Raw genomic sequence first — 18,966 nt, forward strand, 5'->3', positions numbered from 1 at the left:
ACATGTAGCATTTGGAAAGTGTTACATCTAGTGAGTTTAATTATTTATGCATTTATGGAAAATTGCTGTATCTTTCAGTTACATACTTACAGATACCCATCACAACCTAAAATATAACTTTTATTCACAAAAATATAAATATTGGGGGCTTCCCTGGTGGTGCAGTGGTTGAGAGTCCACCTGCCGATGCAGGGGACACGGGTTCGTGCCCCAGCCCAGGAAGATCCCACATGCCACGGAGCGGCTAGGCCCGTGAGCCATGGCCGCTGGGCCTGCGCATCCGGAGCCTGTGCTCCGCAACGGGAGAGGCCACAACAGTGAGAGGCCCGCGTACCATAAAAAAAAAAAAAAAAAATTGGATAAAATAAATGAAAACAGTCCCTTTTAATGGTGATCTTCTGTATCAAAAAATTCTGTAATAGCTCTCAGTCAAGACTTAAAAACTGTAGGACATTTTAAAAATAGAATAAAGGAATTTTGTTGAACTAGAGTAAAAAAAAAAAAAGACTTAAAAACAATAGCATCATTAGGGAGTATAATGGCATTATAAGGAGGCCTCAACATCCAACTATAATTCATAAAATCAGAAACATCACGCTGAATTTAGTATTTTTTTCTTTACATGAAAGGTCATTTACTTTGACTTACAGCCAAGTGTCTATGTATTCTAAAGTATCCAAGACATAATTCACTATATACTTAGAAGATAGTAATACACTAAAATCTTACTTGACAGTTGTTGCAGCATGATCCTCTATCACACTGTGTATTTGGTTTCAGCACACAAGTTTGAGGATTACAACAGCTATCAGGTCCACATTGCTATAAATGAGTGGAAGACACAAGTAAAAATACATCCTGGAAGTAATATAAACTTTGTCAGGAGCTGTGCTTACTTTTTTATTTGTGGGGTAAAAATATGCATGCTGTCAACATTTATAGATTTTTGCATCTCTAAACAATTACAATACTAAGGTGTCATTTTTACTTCAGGTCACAACAGAGTAACTGGTACCTTACTAATCCTTATTCAACTAGAAAACTGGGCAAAACATATAAAACAACTTTTTAAAGAAATTGAATAATAGAACAGAGTGTAGAATGGTAGTTACCAGTGCCTGAAAGGTGAGAGGAAAGAGGAGATATTGATCAAAGGGTACAAACTTTCAGGGCTTCCCTGGTGGCGCAGTGGTTGAGAGTCCACCAGTCCACCTGCCGATGCAGGGGATGAGGGTTCGTGCCCCGGTCTGGGAAGATCCCACGTGCCGCGGAGCGGCTGGGCCCGTGAGCCATGGCCGCTGAGCCTGCGCGTCCGGAGCCTGTGCTCCGCAATGGGAGAGGCCACAACAGTGAGAGGCCCCCGCGTACCGCCAAAAAAAAAAAAAGGGTACAAACTTTCATTTATGAGATGAGTTATTTCTCAGGATCTAATGTACAGCTTGATGACTATAGTTAACAATACTGTATTGCATACTTGAAATTTGCTAAGTAGAAGTATTTTCACCAAACCAAAAAATGATAACTGTGTGAGATGATGTATATGTAAACTGGTTTGATGCAGGAATCATCTCACAATGTGTACATATACGAAAACATCACATTGTATACCTGTACACCTTAAATATATACAGTTTTTATTTGTTAATCATACCTCAGTAAAGCTGGGGGAAAAAAGGGTGGGTAGAGTTTAGACCCACTGCAAAGTTAGAGAGAACAGTCCCCAAGACTGTCCTCATTTCTTTCACCAATCTCAAGTTCAGTGGATTCCCAAAACCACCCTCAGGTTTTATAATTTACTGGAAGAACTCACAGAACTCACTGAAAGCTGTTATACTCACAGTTATGGTTTATTATATGGAAAGGATACAAATTAAAATCAGTCAAGAGAAAAAGCACTGAGGACAGAATCCAGGAGAAGCATTAAACATGGAGCTTCTACTGCTTTTATGCCATGGAATCACAGCCATATTACTCTCGCAGCACTGATATGTGATGCTGCCTAACTCATTCTATGAGGTCAGTATTAGCCTAATATCAAGCCCAGACAAAGTAAAATTACATATCAATAAATCTGTAGATCTCATCAATAAATCTACAGATCAATCAATCAATAAATAGATCTCATAAACATAGATGCAAAAATCCTCAACAAAAAATTAGGAAATTGAATCCAACAATGTGCAAAAATAATTATATACTACAACCAAATGGGATTTATCACAAGTATGCAAGGCTGGTTTATTATGGAAACATCCATTAATATAATCCATCATACTGACAGGCTGAAGAATAAAAATCAGTGACCATAAAAATTGCTGTAGAAAAAGCACTTGACAAAATCCAAACTCACTTATACAAAAGGGTAGCAAACTGGGAATAGAGGGAACTTCTTCAATTTGGTAACATCTAGAAAAAAATCTGTGGCTAATATCACAGTTATGGTGAGAAACTATAAGCTTTCCTCCTAAAAAAGAAACAAGGCAAGGATGCCCCCTCTCACCACTCCCTTCAGCATCTTACTGGAAGTCCTAGCTAATGCAATAAGACTAGAAAATGAAGTGAAAATATACAGGTGGGAAAGAAACAAAAACTATTTTTATCCATAGATTACATGACTGCCTATGTAAAGAAAATACCAAATAATTAGCCAAAGAACAATAACAATAAAAGCCTCCTGTGACTAATAAACAATTATAGCAAGGTTGCTGGAAACTGTTTTCCTTTATATCAACAATGAAAAATAAAAATTTGAAATAAAAAACACAATACCATTTGCATTAGCACCAAAACAATGAAGTACTTGGGAATAGTCCTAACAAAATTTTACAGGATCAATATGAGAAAAACTACAAAACTTGATGAAGAAAATCAGAGAAGGTATAAATAAATGGAGAGATAGTCCATGTTCATGGATAGGAAGACTAAATATTGTTAAAATGTCAGTTCCTCACAACTTGATGTAGAGATTCAGTGCAATTACAATAAAAAAAAACAGCAATTATTTTGTGGACATAGTCAAACTGATTCTAAAGTTTATACGGAAAGGCAAAAGACTCAGAGTTGACAACCTAATGCTGAGGAAGAGAAGGAAGAAGAAAAAGAAGAGGCGGAAGAGGAAGAGGAGGAGGAAGAGGAGGAGGAAAATTGAAGGACCAAAAATACCCAGCTTCAAAACTTAATAAAAACTATAATAGTGGCAGTGTAGTATGCACAAAAGAATAGACGAAGAGCTTAGAACAAAATGGAGACCCCAGAAACAGAACTACATAGAGATAACAAAACCTTTGTTAATGGAGTAAATGCAACTCAATGGAGAATTATCAATAAATGGTGTTGGAACAACTTGGGCATTCACAAGGAAAATAATGACTCTAGACACTGACCCTACACCTTTCTCACACACACACACAAAAATAATAACTCAAATGGGTCATAAGCCTAAAACTAAAATCCAAACTATAAAGCTTCTAGGGGCTTAGATTTACAGGGGTAAATCTCCTCTTAAGTGCTCTTCCACAATAAATAAATGGGAATAATACCAATATTAAACAAATTCTTTCAGAAAGTAGGGGTAAGGGAGCACGTTCCAACTCATTTTATGAGTCCAGAATTACCCTGACACCAAAACCAGAAGAAAAGATTGCAAGAAAAGATAAAACTACAGACAATTCCCTTGTTAAAATAAGTGCCATAATCCTGAAGAAAACACTGGCAAATTTTAAATTTATATATATACATATAAATTTATATATATTAAATAACCCAAATGAGGCTAATTTCAGGACTGCATGATGGCTGGGTTAGCACTCAAAAACCAATGAATGAAATGTATCATATTAATAATAGAATAAGTGCTTCCCTGGTGGCGCAGTGGTTGAGAGTCCGCCTGCCGATGCAGGGGACACGGGTTCATGCCCCGGTCTGGGAAGATCCCACATGCCGCGGAGAGGCTGGGCCTGTGAGCCACGGCCACTGAGCCTGCGCATCCAGAGCCTGTGCTCCACAATGGGAGAGGCCACAACAGTGAGAGGCCCATGTACCACACACACACAAAAATAATAATAATAATAATAGAATAAAAACAGAAAATTCATATGATCAGCTCAATAGACACAGAAATATTTGGCAATATTCAACATTAATTCTTCATTAAAAATTCTCAGCTAACTAAGATTATACTTAATGGAGAGAAATTGAAAGCATTTCCCCTAAGATCAAGAGCACGGCAACAACGCCCTCTCTCAATATGCCTATTCAGTTTAGTACTGGAAGACCTAGCTAGAGCAATTGGTCAAGACAAAAAAAAAATTAAAGTCATCCAAATAAAAAGAGAAGAAGTAAAACTGTGGTTATTTGCTGATGATATGATCCTACATACAGAAAATCTCAAAGAACCAGTCAAAAAACTTTGAATTAACCAATGATTTCAGTAAAGTGGCAAGATACAAAATCAACATACAGAAATCAATCACATTCCTTTACATTAATAATGAAGCATCTGACAGAGAAATTAAAAAAATAAAACCATCCCATTCACAATAGCATGAAAAACAATAAAATATTTAGGAATAATTTTAACCAAGAAAGTGAAAGATCTGCATAATGAAAACCACAAAACTCTGCTGAAGGAAATCAAAGAAGACATGAAGAAATGGAAAGATACCCCATGTTCATGGATTGGAAGAATTAATATTGTTAAAATGGCTATAGTATCCAAAGCCACCTACAGATTCAACAAAATCCCTGTAAAAATGCCAAAGGTATTTCTCACAGTAATAGAGAAAACAATCCTAAAATTTGTGTGGAAACTCAAGACTCCAAATTGTGATTCTGAGAAGAAAAAAAAAAAAACAAAAACTGGGGGTATCATGCTTCTGAATTTCAAAGTAAACTACAAAGCCATAGTAATAAAAACCATGTGTGTGTGAAAGCACAAAAGATCCCCAACAGTCAAATCAATTTTGAGAAAGAAGAACAAAGCTTAAAGTATCACACTCCTTGATTTCAAATTACAGCTGGTCCTCCATATCTGTGGGTTCTCAATCCATGCATTCGACCAACCTTAGATTGAAAATATTCAGAAAAAAATCCAGAAAGTTCCAAAAAGCAAAACTTAAATTTGCTGCATTCTGGCAAACTATTTACATAGCACTTACATTTTATTTACAACTATTTACATATCATTTACATTGTATTAGGTATTATAAGTAATCTAGAGATGATTTAAAGTATATGGGAGTATGTGGGTAGGTTATATGGCATTTTATAAAAAGGATTTGAACATCCATGGATTTTGGTATACCTTAAGGGTCCTAGAACCAATCCCCTGTAGATATCAAGGGATGACTGTTTCCTACAAAGCTACAGTAATCAAAACGGTATATTTTGTTTCCTACAAAGCCACAATAAGCAAAACAGGATGGTACTAGCACAAAAACAGACTCACAGATCAATGGACCAGAACTGAAAGTACAAAAGTAAACCCATACATACACAGACAATAAACTTACAATGAGGGAACAAAGAATATACAATAGAGAAAGGAGAGTCTCTTCAACAACTGGTGTTGGGAAAGCTGTACAGTCACATGCAAAAGAAAGAAACTAGACCAATACCTTACACCATACACAAAAATGAACAAAAAATGGATTAATCTGAATACAAGACATGAATCCATAAAATTCCTAGAAGAAAAAATAGGCAATAATCTCACTGATATCAGTCTCAGTAAGGTTTTTGTGGAACCCACTCCAAAGGCAAGAGAAACAAAAGCAAAATAAACAAATGGGACTATATCAAGCTAAAATTCTTCTTCACAGCAAAGAAAACCATCTCAAAATGAAAAAGCAACTTACTGAATGAAAATATATTTGCAAATCATATAACTGATAAGGGCTTAATATCCAAAATACATAAAGAGCTTATACAACTCAATAACAAAGTAATAACAACCTGACTAAAAACCGGGCACATAAACTGAACAGACATTTTCCAAAGAAAACATATAGATGGCCAACAGGCACATGAAAAGATAATCAACATAACTAATTATTAGGGAAATGCAAATCAAACAATGAGATATCACCTCACACCTGTTAGAATAACTATTATAAAAAAGAAAAAATAACAAACGTTGGAGAGGATATGGAAAAAGGGAACCCTAGTACACTGTTAGTGGGAGTGTAAATCAGTACAGCCACTATGAAAAACAATGGTGATTACTCAAAAGATTAAGAATTGCCGTACAACCTAGCTATTCCACTTCTGGGTATTCATCCAAAGAATACAACAACACTAGTTAGGAAAAATATATGCCCTCCTATGCTTATTGCAGCATTATTTATAACAGCCAAGATGTGGAAACAACCTAAGTGTCCACTGATGGATGAATGGACAAAGAAGACCTAGTATACATACATAGTGGAATACTTACTCATCCATAAAAATAATGAAATCTTGCCTTTTGCGACATGGATGGACCTTGAAGGTATTATGCTAAGTGAAATAAGTCAAATGAAGGAAGACAGATACCATATGATTTCATTCATATCTGAAATCTAAAAACAAAACAAACAAATGAACAAACAAACAAAAAACCACACACACAAAAAAGCCAACAAAATAAAACCAAAAAACCTCATAGATGCAGAAATCAGATTACTGGTTACCAGGAGGGAAGGGGGTTCGGAGGTAAGAGAAACAGGTGAAGGGAGTCAACTATATGGTGATGGATGGTAAGTAGACTTGTGGTGCTGATCACTTTGTAGTGTATACAGATGTTGAATTATAGTGCTGTACACCTGAAACTTATATAATAAAACAAACAAACAAACACCAGTATGGTACTGCGACAAAAATAGACATGTAAACCAATTAAACAGAATAGAAAGCACAAAACTAAACCACGGCATATATGGTCAACTAATATTCGACAAGGGAGTCAGGAGTAACCAATGAGGAAAGGATACTCTCTTCAACAACTGGGAAAACTAGAGAAACACATGCAAAACAATGACAATGACTACTATCCCACATTACCCAGAAAAATTAACTCAAAGTGGATCAAAGACTTAAACATAAGATCTGATACCATGAAACTCCTAGAAGAAAATGTAGGGAAAAACTTCACTTATACTAGTCTTGGGTATAAATTTTGGAGTGTGATGTCAAATGGACAAACAACAAAAGAAAAAACAACAAATGGGACATCAAACTCAAAAACTTCTGCACCTCAAAAGAAACAATTATCAAAATGGAAAAAAAACCCTACATGATGGGAGAAAATTTTTGCAAACCATATATCAGATAAGGGGTTAATATTCAAACTATATAAAGAACTTACTCAATTTGTTAACAACAACAACAAAACACTCCAATTTAAAAAGGGGCAGAAGAACTAAATACACGTTTTTCTAAAGACATACAGATGGCCAACAGGCACATGAAAAGATGCTCAACATCACTAATCATCAAGAAATGGTAATCAAAACCACTATGAGATACCACTTCACACCTGTCAGAATGGCTATCACGAAGAAGACAAGAGACAACAGGTGCTGGCAAGGATGTGGTGAAAAAGGAAGCCTTATACACTGTTGGTGGGAACGTAAATAGGTCCAACCAACTGGTCCACTGTGGAAAACAATATGGAGGTTCCTCAAAAAATTAAAAATAGACCTACCATATGATCCAGCAATTCCAGTTCTGCGTATATACCCAAAGGAAATGAAAACAGAATTTCAAAGAGATATATGCATTTATCACAATAAATCTTGGCTATTTACAATAACCAAGATAGGGAAACAACCCAAATGTCCATCAATGGATTAATGGATAAAAAAGATTTGGTACACATACACAATGGAATGTTATTCTGCCATGAAAATGGAAGCTATCCTCCCATTTTCAACAACATGTGTGAATCTTGAGCACATTATGCTAGCGAGATAAGTCAAACAGAGAAAGACAAGAACTGTGTGATATCACTTATATGTGGAATGTTTAAACCTGTGAAAAACAGAGTAAAGTACTGGTTACCAGAGGTTGTGGAGGCAGAGGAGTAAGAGTGATGGTATTTAAGGGTACACACTTGTATCGAGCAATAAATAAGCCATAGAGATCTAATGCACAATATAATGAATATAGACACTAATATTGTACTGTAATTATGTAACGTAATAAATATCACATCAGCAATCATATAACAATATATAAATGTATCACAGTAACACACTGTACAACTTAAGCTTACAATATTATGCTTAAATTTATTCAATTTAAAAAAACTCTTAGTTAACTAGAAATAGAAGGAAATTTCCTCAATATGGTAAAGGGTATCTATTTTTGAAAAAAGCTTATTATCTAATATCATATTTAATGGTGAAAGTCAGAAAACTATCCCCCTAAAAATAAGAACAAAGCAAAGAAGGCCACTCTCAGCACTTCTAATCAACACTAGAATTCAGAAAAGTCCACTGTAATTTTTATACTATTGTTAGTATGAAATTGTTAAATAAAATTTGTTAAATTTTATTTGTTAATTGTTATACAATTGTTAATACAATTGTCATACAATTGTATACAATTGTTAAATAAATGACACAATTGTTAAATAAAATTTTTAAACACTATCAAAACAAGAAATCTATAGAAGAACTAAAGAAGATCTGAATAAGTGGAGAGATACACAATGTGCACAGATTGGCAGACTTAATATTGGTAAGAAAAGTAATTCCCCCCAAATTGATGTATGAATACAACACAATTCGAATCAAAGTCCCTGCATTCACATGCCTGTTCTCCAATTTACATGGAAAAAAAATGGCCCCAGAATAGTAAAGCTATTTTGGAAAAGAGGACCAAAGTTGGCTGATTTACACACAATGTTTTCAAGACTTACTGAAAAGTACATTAGTTAAGACAGTGTGGAATAGGCATAAGGACAGACAAATAAACAGAAAAGAATTCAGGGAAAGATGTATATATATGGTCATTTATTATCACAGGAACAGGTGTTAACTGTTCTCTATAAACGTTTGGTGAATTCACCTGTGAAGCCATCTGATCCTGGACATTTTTTGTTGGTAGTTTTTAAAAAGATTATTGCTGATTCAATATCATTACTGGCAATTGGTCTGTTCATGTTTTCTGTTTCTTCCTGGTTCAGTCTTAGGAGAGTGCACATTTCTAGGAATTTGTACATTTCTTCCACGTTGTCCATTTTACTGGCACATAGTTTGCAGTAATCTTATGATCCTCTGAATTTCTGTGGTGTTGGTTGTAGCTTCTTTTCCATTTCTGATTTTATTGATTTGGGTTCTCTCTCTATTTTTCTTGATGAGTCTGGCTAAAGGTTTATCAATTTTCTTTATCTTTCTCAAAGAACTACCCCTTATCTTCATTAATCTACCTTTTTAGTCTCTATTTCATTTATTTCTGCTCTGATCTTTATTATTTCTTTGCTTCTACTAACTTTAGGTTTTGTTTTTTCTTTTTTTAGTTACTTTAGGTGTAAGATTAGGTTGTTTGAGATTTTTCTTGTTTCCTGAGGTAAGCTTGTATCACTAAAAAACTTCTCTCATAGTACTGCTTTTGCTTTGTCTCATTGGTTTTGGTTCATTGCATTTTGCTTTCATTTGCCTACAGGTATTTTTTTAATTTCCTAATTTATTTCTTCAGTGATCCATTGGTTGTTTAGCAGTATATTGTTTAGCCTTGACATATTTCTGTTTTCTGTACTTTTTTTCTTGTAGTTGATTCCTAGTCTCATAGCATTCTAGTCAGAAAAGATGTTGGATATGATTTCAATTTTCTTAAATTTACTGAGACTTGTTTGGTGGCCTACCATGTGATCTACCCTGGAGGTGTTACAGGGCACCTGAAACAATGTGTATTCTGTTGCTTTGGTGTGGAATGTTCTATATTTACTTCTATTAATTCCATCTGGTCCGATATGTCACTTAAGACCAGTCTTTCCTTAATGATTTTCTGTCTGGATGGTCCGTCCATTGATGTAAGTGAGGTGTTAAAGTCTCCTACTATTATTGTGTTACTGTCCATTTCTCCCCTTATGTCTGTTAATATTTGCTTTATGTATTTAGGTGTTCTTATGTTAAATGCATATATATTTATAAATGTTGCATCTTCTTGGATTGATCCCTTAATCATTATATAATGTCCTTTGTCTTACAGTCTTTGTTTTGAAGTCTCTTTTGTCTGACATAAGTATTGCTACCTCAGCTTTCTTTTGATTTCCATTTGCATGGAATACCTTTTCTGATTCCCTCACTTTCAGTCTGCATGTGTCTTTAGATCTGAAGTAAGTCTCTTTTAGGCAGTATATATATATGGGTCTTGTTGTTTTATCCATTTAGCCATTCTGTTTCTTTTGATTGCAGCATTTAGTACAATTATATTTAAAGTAATTATTGGTAGGTATGTACTTACTGCCATTTTGTTAAGTGCAGGATACAAAATCAATATACAGAAATTTGTTGCATTTATTTACACTAACAATGAATTAACAAAAGAGAAATTAAGAAAACAATCCCATTTAGAATTACATCAAAAAGAATAAAATATCTAGGAACAAATCTAACTAAGGAGGTAAAAGACCTGTATTTGGAAAACCATAAGCCACTGATGAAAGAAATTGAAGATGACACAGATGGAAAGATATACAGTGTTCATAGACTGGCAGAATTAATATTGCTAAAATGGCCATAGTACCCAAGGCAATCTATACATTCAATGCAATTCCTATCAAAATATTAATGGCATTTTTCACAGAGCTGTAACAAATAATTCTAACATTTGTATGGAAACATAAAAGAGTCCAAATAGCCAAAGCAATCTGAAGAAAGAAGAACAGAGCTGGAGGTACCATACTCCTTGATTTCAAACTATAGTATAAAGAGACAGTCATCAAAACAGTATGATACAGGCACAAAAACAGCACATAGATCAATGGAACAGAGTAGAGAGTCCAGAAATAAACCCACGCACTTATGGTCAATTAATCTTCAACAAAGGAGGCAAGGATATACAACGGGGAAAAGACAATCTCTTTAATAAGTAGTGCTGGAAATCTGAACAGCTACATTAAAAGAATAAAACTGAAACATTTTCTTAAACCATATATTAAAATAAACTCAAAATGGATTAAAGACATAAATATAAGACCAGAAAACATAAAACTCCTAGAAGAGAACATAGGCAGAACACTCTGACATGAACTGCAACAATATTTTTTGGATCTGTCTCTTAAGGCAAAGGAAACAAAAATAAACAGATGGGACCTAATCAAACTTAAAAGCTTTTGTGCAGCACATGAAACCACTGACCAAAGCAAAAAACAACTTACTGAATGTGAGAAAATGTTTGCAAATAATATGCCTGATAAGGAGTTAATATCCAAAATATATAAACAGCTCATACAACTCAATATCCAAAAAACAAATAACCTGATTTTAAAATGGGCAGGAGACCTGAATACACATTTTTCCAAAGAAAACATACAGATGGCCAATAGGCACATGAAAAGATGCTAACAACACTAATCATTAGGGAAATGCAAATCAAAACCACAATGAGATATCAACTCACACGTGTCAGAATCGCTATCATCAAAAAGATCACAAATAACAAATGTTGGCAAGTAAGTGGAGAAAACAGAACCCTTGTACACTGTTTCCCACTGTGGAAAACAGTATGGAGGTTCCTCAAAAAAAACCTCTAAAAATCAAGCTACCATATGATCCAGCAATTCCACTCCTGAATATATACCCAAAGAAAACAGAAACATTAATTCAAAAATACACATGCACCCCAATGTTCATAGCAGCATTATTTACAATTGCCAAGATGTGGAAGCAACATAAGTGTCCATCAACAGATGAATGGATAAAGAAGACGTGGTATACATATACAATAGAATATTACTCGGCCATAAAAAGGAATAAAAGTTTTCCATTTGCAACTACATAGATGGACCTAGAGGGTATTATGCTTAGTGAAATAAGTCAGACAGACAAAGACAAGTACTCTATGTTATCACTTATATGTGGAATATAAAAAATAAAACAAATGAATGAATATGACAAAGCAGAAACAGATTCCCAGATATAGAGGTCAAACTACTGGTTACCAGTGGGGAAAGGGAAGAAGGGGAAGATGGGGTAGGGAATTAAGAGGTACAAACTACTATGTATAAAATAAATAAGCTCCAAAAATACATTGTACAGCACAGGGAAATATAGCCCTTTTTTAATAACAACTTTAAATGAAGTACAGTCTATAAAAATATTTAATCACTATGTTGTATGCCTAAAATTAATATAATATTTTAAATCATTGATACTCAATAAAAGAAAAAGATATATGCACCCATATGTTCACTGAAGCATTATTTACAATAACTAAGATATGGAAGTAAACTAAGTGCCTATCAATAGATAAATGCATAAAGAAGGTGTGGTACATATATACAATGGAATATTACTCAGCCATAAAAAAAGAATGAAATTTTACCATTTGTAAAAACACGGATGGACCTAGAGGGTATTATGTTAGGTGAAATAAGTCAGACAGAGAAAGACAAATACCTTATGATTTCACTTTTATGTGGAATCTAAAAATATAACAAATGAACAAAACATAGCAAGACAGAAACAGAGGTATAGATACAAAGAACAAACAGGTGGTTGCCAGAGGGAAGGGGTTTGGGGGGAGGAGAGAACTAGGTGAGGGAGATTAAGAGGTACAAAATTCTAGCTGCAAAATAAATGAGTCATGAGTATAATATGTACAGTGTGGGGAACATAGTCAATAACTATGTAATATCTTTATATGGTGACATATCAAAACTAGACTTATCAAGATGATCATTTTGAAATGTATAGAATATTGATTCACTATGTTGTGTAATAGGAATTAACACAGTGTTGTAGGTCAATTTAAAAAATGAAAAAAAACTCTATCTGAATTGTACCAATGCTTGTGTACATTTGCAAACATTCACCCACCTGTATACTTGCATTTGTTGTATTCCATTGTATGCAGATGATGCCTCCAAGAAAATTGATTTAAAAATAGATGAAGAGTAAAAGGGAGGACTTGTTCTACCAAATGGTGAAACATAATATAAAGGCACAGTATTAAAACAATGTGATATGAGTACAAGTTTGTTCTGACCCATGCATGTATCCAATCCTAATATCATTTCTATCTTAGGATCATGAACATTTATGATATTTGCAGTACTCTTGCAAAAACTGAACTGTCTAGAAGCATTACGCCCTGGACTTTTTGCATTCATTATATTTTCTCTAGGGCTTCTCTATCAAGTGAGTAATCAAACTCACCCAATGTTCAGACTGTAACTTTAACAGTCTTCCCTCCCCATACTGCTGATTCCATTGTGAGGCAATACCCTAAAGGATACTTGATGGTCTGCTCTCACATTAATCTTCAATAAGACACTTATCAAATGTCCAAAGGTTAAGCACAGGTTTGAAAGATTTTACATATTTAGTCTGGAACCAAAAGCTCATTGTAGACTTCCCTTTTTTCCTGTCAGCAATAATTTTTTGGGAATATTCCTATATTTGTCCAAAACTCTTCAACCTATTAAATCTAGATGGTATATTCTTGTGTGTATTTCAACCTTGATTTTATTACTGCCAATATTTTGCAGAGTACTCAGTCATATTTGAGATATATAACATATATGACAAAGAGTTGAACTAAAACAATAAATTTATCAATTTTCCAATTATCAGACTTACTTCCTCAGTACCACAGTCACAGATTTCATTTCCCTCCACTCTGCCGTTTCCACAGATTGCTGCCGGAGCCCTCTGCATTTGTGGCTTATTCTGAAGACATTGGGCACCCATATTTGAAATGAAATTTTCAAAGTCACTCAAACTGCAATTGCTAAAAGTCTTCACACCACTGGATTGCCTAAAGATGAATCCGCATAATGTCATGGCAGTATACTTCTGAAAACACAACTCTATATTATATAAGTTAATTTCAAAATGTTAAATTCAAGAGGTAATGATAAATGTTCATAACAAGTGCTCAGAGGCCAAAGTCATTCTGCAGGAGGTCATGTGATTTCATTCACTGGAATACATATCTTCTCAAAACAAAATTAAGTTCAATAGGCAAAATTAAACAACCCAACTAGAAAATGGGCAAAGGATTTGGATAGACATTTCCCCAAAGAAGACACATATAAATAACCAACAGGTATGTTAAAAGGTTATCAATATAACTAATCATCAGGGAAATGCAAAAAAAAAAAACAAAAGACCTCACACCTGTTAAGATGGCTATGATTCTTTAAAAAATAGATAAACAGTGCTGTCGAGGATGTAGAGAAATTGGAACCCTAGTATATTGTTTATGGAAATGTAAATTGGTCCAGGCTCTTTTGAAAACAGGTGTGAGGTTCCTCAAAAAATTAAAACTAGAACTATCATATGATCCAGCAATCCTACTTCTGGGTATATATCTAAAACTACTGAAATCAGGATATATAAGTTATATCTGCACTCCCATGTTTATTGCAGCAATATTCACGATAGCAAAGATATGGAGTCAACCTAAATGTCCACTGAAAGATGAACGGATAAAGAAAATGTGGTACATATCTGCAATGGAATATTATTCAGCCTTAAAAAAAAAAGAAGCAAGTCCTGCCATATGCAACAACACAGAAAATCCTCGAGGACATTATGCTAAGTGAAATAAGCTAGTCACAGAAAGTGAAATACTTCATGCTTTCACTTATATGAGATATTTAAAACAGTCAAACTCACAGATGCAGAGTTGACAAGGGGCTAGGAGGAGGGGCAAATGGGGAGTTGTAAAATGGGTGTAAAGTTTCAGTTATACAAGATGAATAAATTATAGAGATCTGCTGTTCAACATAGTGCCTATAGTTAAGTAATAAATTTAAAATTGGTTAAGACAATTCCTGTTGAGTATTTCAACTACAATAAAAAAAATTAAGAACAGATTAGAGAATGACCAAGATGTTGGAGTAGGAAGACTCTAAGCTCACCTCCTCCCATAGGCACATCAAATTTACAACTATTTACAGAGCAATTATTGATGAGAAAGACTAGAAGAGTAGCAGAAAAGATCTTCTACAACTAAAGATATGAAGAAGGAACCACAAGTAGATGGGTGGGAAGGGTGGAGACGTGGTAAAGGCAAGACCCATACCCCTGGGTGGGTGACCCACCAGTGAGCCAGTTCTAGCCTCCCTGAGGCCAGCCTCCCCCACCAGCCAGCTCAACACTCGCACAACCTCTCCCACCAGGGGATACCACCAGCCCTGGTATCCCCTGGATTCTAGCCCCACCAACCAGTGGGCAGACACCAGCCCCACCAGGACCATCAGAGCCCTGCAGCCTGCCATGTCAGGACCCAGCTGACCCACCAGCAGGCCAACACCAGCCCCAGGACCCTCTGAGCTACACGAGTGGATTAACACCAGCTCTGGGACACCTCGGACCCCTTCATCAGCCAACCTGGGATCCAGCCCTGCTTACTAGCAGGCTGTCAACAGCTTTGAACACACTGGACCATGCAGTAAGCCATGTCAGGAACTGGTCCCACCCACCAGCAGACTGATATTAGATCCAGGACCCCTGGGCCCATAGCCACTCACCCCAACCCCAGATCCACCCACCACTGGGCCAGCACTAGCCCCAGGACCCCATGAGTTTCCACAGTCAGCCACCTGTGACACAGCTCTACCCACCAGTGGCCGGAAGCCTCTGAACAAGGCAGGGACTGGCAGCAACCAACTGGACAGGGGGCCAGTCCAGCCAAGTCTACCAGACCACCCACAGTAGTCAGCCCATCATAATAGAAGGACCCTCACAGTCCTCTTAGGGGGACCGCTAGAGCATATAGGTCTGGGACCAGAGAGGAATGTGCTGCTGTGACGCATAGGACATCTACAAAAGGTCATTTCTCCAAGTTTGGGAAACAACCAAATACCAGATACATAGAAATAAAAACAGCAAATCAGGCAATATGAGGCAACAGAGGAATACATTCCAAATGAAAGAAAAAGATAAAACCCCAAAAGAAGAACTGAGTGAAGTGGAGACAAGCAATCTACTTGATACAGAGTTCAAGGTAACAATCATAAAGATGCTCAAAAAATTCGGGAGAAGAATGGATGAACAGAGCAAGACATGAACAAAGAGTAGAAAATTCAAAGAAGAAACAAAGAGAGATGAAGAATACAATACTTGAAATAAGAAATCTACCACAACGAATCAACAATAGGTTAGATGATACAGAGAAACAAATCAGTGAGCTAGAATAGAGTAGTGAAAAATCACTGAAGCTGAACAGGGAAAAGGAACATGTATAAAAAGAAATGAGGACAGCTTAAGAGACCTCTGGGACGATATCAAACATACTAACAGTCACATTATAGTAGCCCCAGAAGGAGAAGATAGAGAGAAAATGGGGCAGAGGACATACTGTATTTGAAGACATAATAGCTGAAGACTTCCCTAACGTGGGAAAGGAAACAGACATCCAGGTACAGGAGTTACAGAGAGTCCCAAAGAGGATCAACCCAAAGAGGAACACACCAAGACACACTGTAGTGAAAATGACAAAAATTAAAGATAAAGACAGAATATTAAAAGCAGCAAGGAAAAAGCAACAAGTTACATACAAGGGAACTCCCGTAAGGCTATCATCAGACTTTATAGCAGAAACTCTGCAGGCCAGAAGAGAGTGGCACCGTATATTCAAAGTGATGAAAGGAAGAAAAACTACAACCAAGAATAGTCTAGCTGGCAAGGCTTTCATTCAGATTTGATGGCAAGATCAAAAGTTTTACAGACAAGCAAATGCTAATAAAAGGGTACCACCAAACCAGCTTTACAAGAAATGTTAAAGGAACTTCTCTATGTGAAAAAGAAAAGGCCAAAACTAGAAACATGAAAATCACAAAAGAAAAAATCTTATAGGGAAATGCAAATATACAATAAAGGTAATAAATCAACAGCTTATAAATCTAGTAGGAAGGTTAAAAGACAAAAGTAGTAAAATCAGGGCTTCCCTGGTGGTGCAGTGGTTGAGAGTCTGCCTGCCGATGCAGGGGACACGGGTTTGTGCCCCAGTCCGGGAGGATCCCACATGGCGCAGAGTGGCTGGGCCCGTGAGCCATGGCCGTTGAGCCTGTGCATCCGGAGCCTGTGCTCCACAACGGGAGAGGCCACAGCAGTGAGAGGCCCGCGTACCGCAAAAAAAAAAAAAAAAAAAAAAAGTAGTAAAATCATCTACATCTACAATAAGTAGTTAAGGGATACACAAACAAAAAGGTGATGTCAAAAACAGTAAACATTGGGGGTGGGAAGTAAAAATGCAGGGTTGTTAAAACGTGTTAGAACTTAAGAGATCAGCAACTTAAAACAAGCATATATATATATATTGCTACATACAAACCTCATGGTAACGACAAACCAAAAATCTATAGTAGATATACACACAAAAAAGAGAAAGGCATCCAAACATAACACCAAATATAGGCATCAAATCATAAGAAAAGAGAAAAAAGGAAGAGGACCTCAACAAAAAAGAACTACAAAAACAACTCCAAAACAATTAACAAAATGGGAATAAGTACATACATATCAATAATTAATTTAAATGTAAATGGACTAAATGCTCCAATCAAAGGCAGAGTGGCTGAATGGATACAAAAACAACACCCATACATATGCTTCCTACAAGAGACTCACTTCAGATCTAAACATATGACAAATCCACAGCTAATATCATACTCAAATGTGAAAAGCTGAAAGCATTTCCTCCAAGATCAGGAATAAGACAAGGATTTCCACTTTCACCAATTTTATTCAACATAGTATTGGAAGTCCTAGCCGCAGCAATCAGACTAGAAAAAGAAATAAAAGGAATCCAAATTGGAAACAAAGAAAGAAAACTGTCACTTTCTGCAGATGACATGATACTATATATAGAAAATCCTAACGACACCACCAAAAAACTACTAGAACTGATCAACGAATTCAGTAAATGTGCAGGATACAATGTGATACATTTCTATACATTAACAACAAACTATGAGAAAGAGAAATTAAGAAAACAATCCCATTATCAATTGCTGTTAAAATGATCATACTACCCAAGGAAATCTATAGATTCAATGCAATTTCTATCAAAATATTAATGGCATTTTTCACAGAGCTAGAACAAATAACTATAAAATTTGTATGGAAGCACAACAGACTCCAAATAGCCACAGAAATCTTGAAAAAGAACAGAGTTGGAGGTATCACACTCCCTGATTTCAAACTATGGTACAAAGTGCCAGTCAACAAACAAGTATGGTACTGGCACAAAAACAGACACATGGATAGGTGGAACAGAACAGAAAGCCCAGAAATAAACTCACGCACTTATGGTCAATTAATCTATGACAAAGAAGGCAAGAATATAAAATGAGAAAAGACGGCCTGTTCAATAAATTGTGCTGGAAAAACTGGACAGCTACATACAAAAGAAACAAACTAGACTACTCTCTCACACTATGTAGAAAAATAAATTCAAAACGGATTAAAGACTTAAATGTAAGACCTTAAACCATAAAACTTCTAGAAGTAAACAGGCAGTAAGCTCTTTAGACATTGATCTTAGTAATATTTTTTTGTACCTGTCTCTTCAGGCAAGGGAAACAAAAGCAAAAATAAATAAATGGGACTACATCAAACTGAAAAGCTCTTGTACAGTGAAGGAAACTATCAACAAAATGAAATGGTGGCGTATTGAATGGGAGAAGATACTTGCAAATGACATAGCTAATAACAGGTTGATATTTAAAATATACAAGGAACTCATACAATTCAACATCAATAAAACAACCCAACTGAAAAAGTGTGTAGAGGACCTAAATAGACCTTTTCC

At 35.7% G+C, this 18,966-nt stretch overlaps 1 protein-coding gene across 1 annotated transcript in view; it reads right to left on the minus strand.

Annotated features, from left to right (window-relative positions):
• The window catches only part of LOC114897703 (disintegrin and metalloproteinase domain-containing protein 32-like), a 174,416-nt gene that overhangs the window by 76,850 nt on the left and 78,600 nt on the right, over positions 1–18,966 (minus strand). Inside the window, exons 12-13 of the mRNA XM_029226723.1 lie at positions 13,785–13,962; positions 730–822 (exon numbers count right to left, since the gene is read on the minus strand). Of these exons, the coding sequence (XP_029082556.1) occupies positions 730–822; positions 13,785–13,962 (271 nt within the window). The remainder of the gene's footprint in view (positions 1–729; positions 823–13,784; positions 13,963–18,966) is intronic.

The sequence above is a fragment of the Monodon monoceros genome, unplaced genomic scaffold (genome assembly GCF_005190385.1).
Source record: "Monodon monoceros isolate NGI ecotype Baffin Bay Population unplaced genomic scaffold, NGI_Narwhal_1 Super_Scaffold_17, whole genome shotgun sequence".
NCBI classification, from domain to species: Eukaryota; Metazoa; Chordata; class Mammalia; order Artiodactyla; family Monodontidae; genus Monodon; species Monodon monoceros.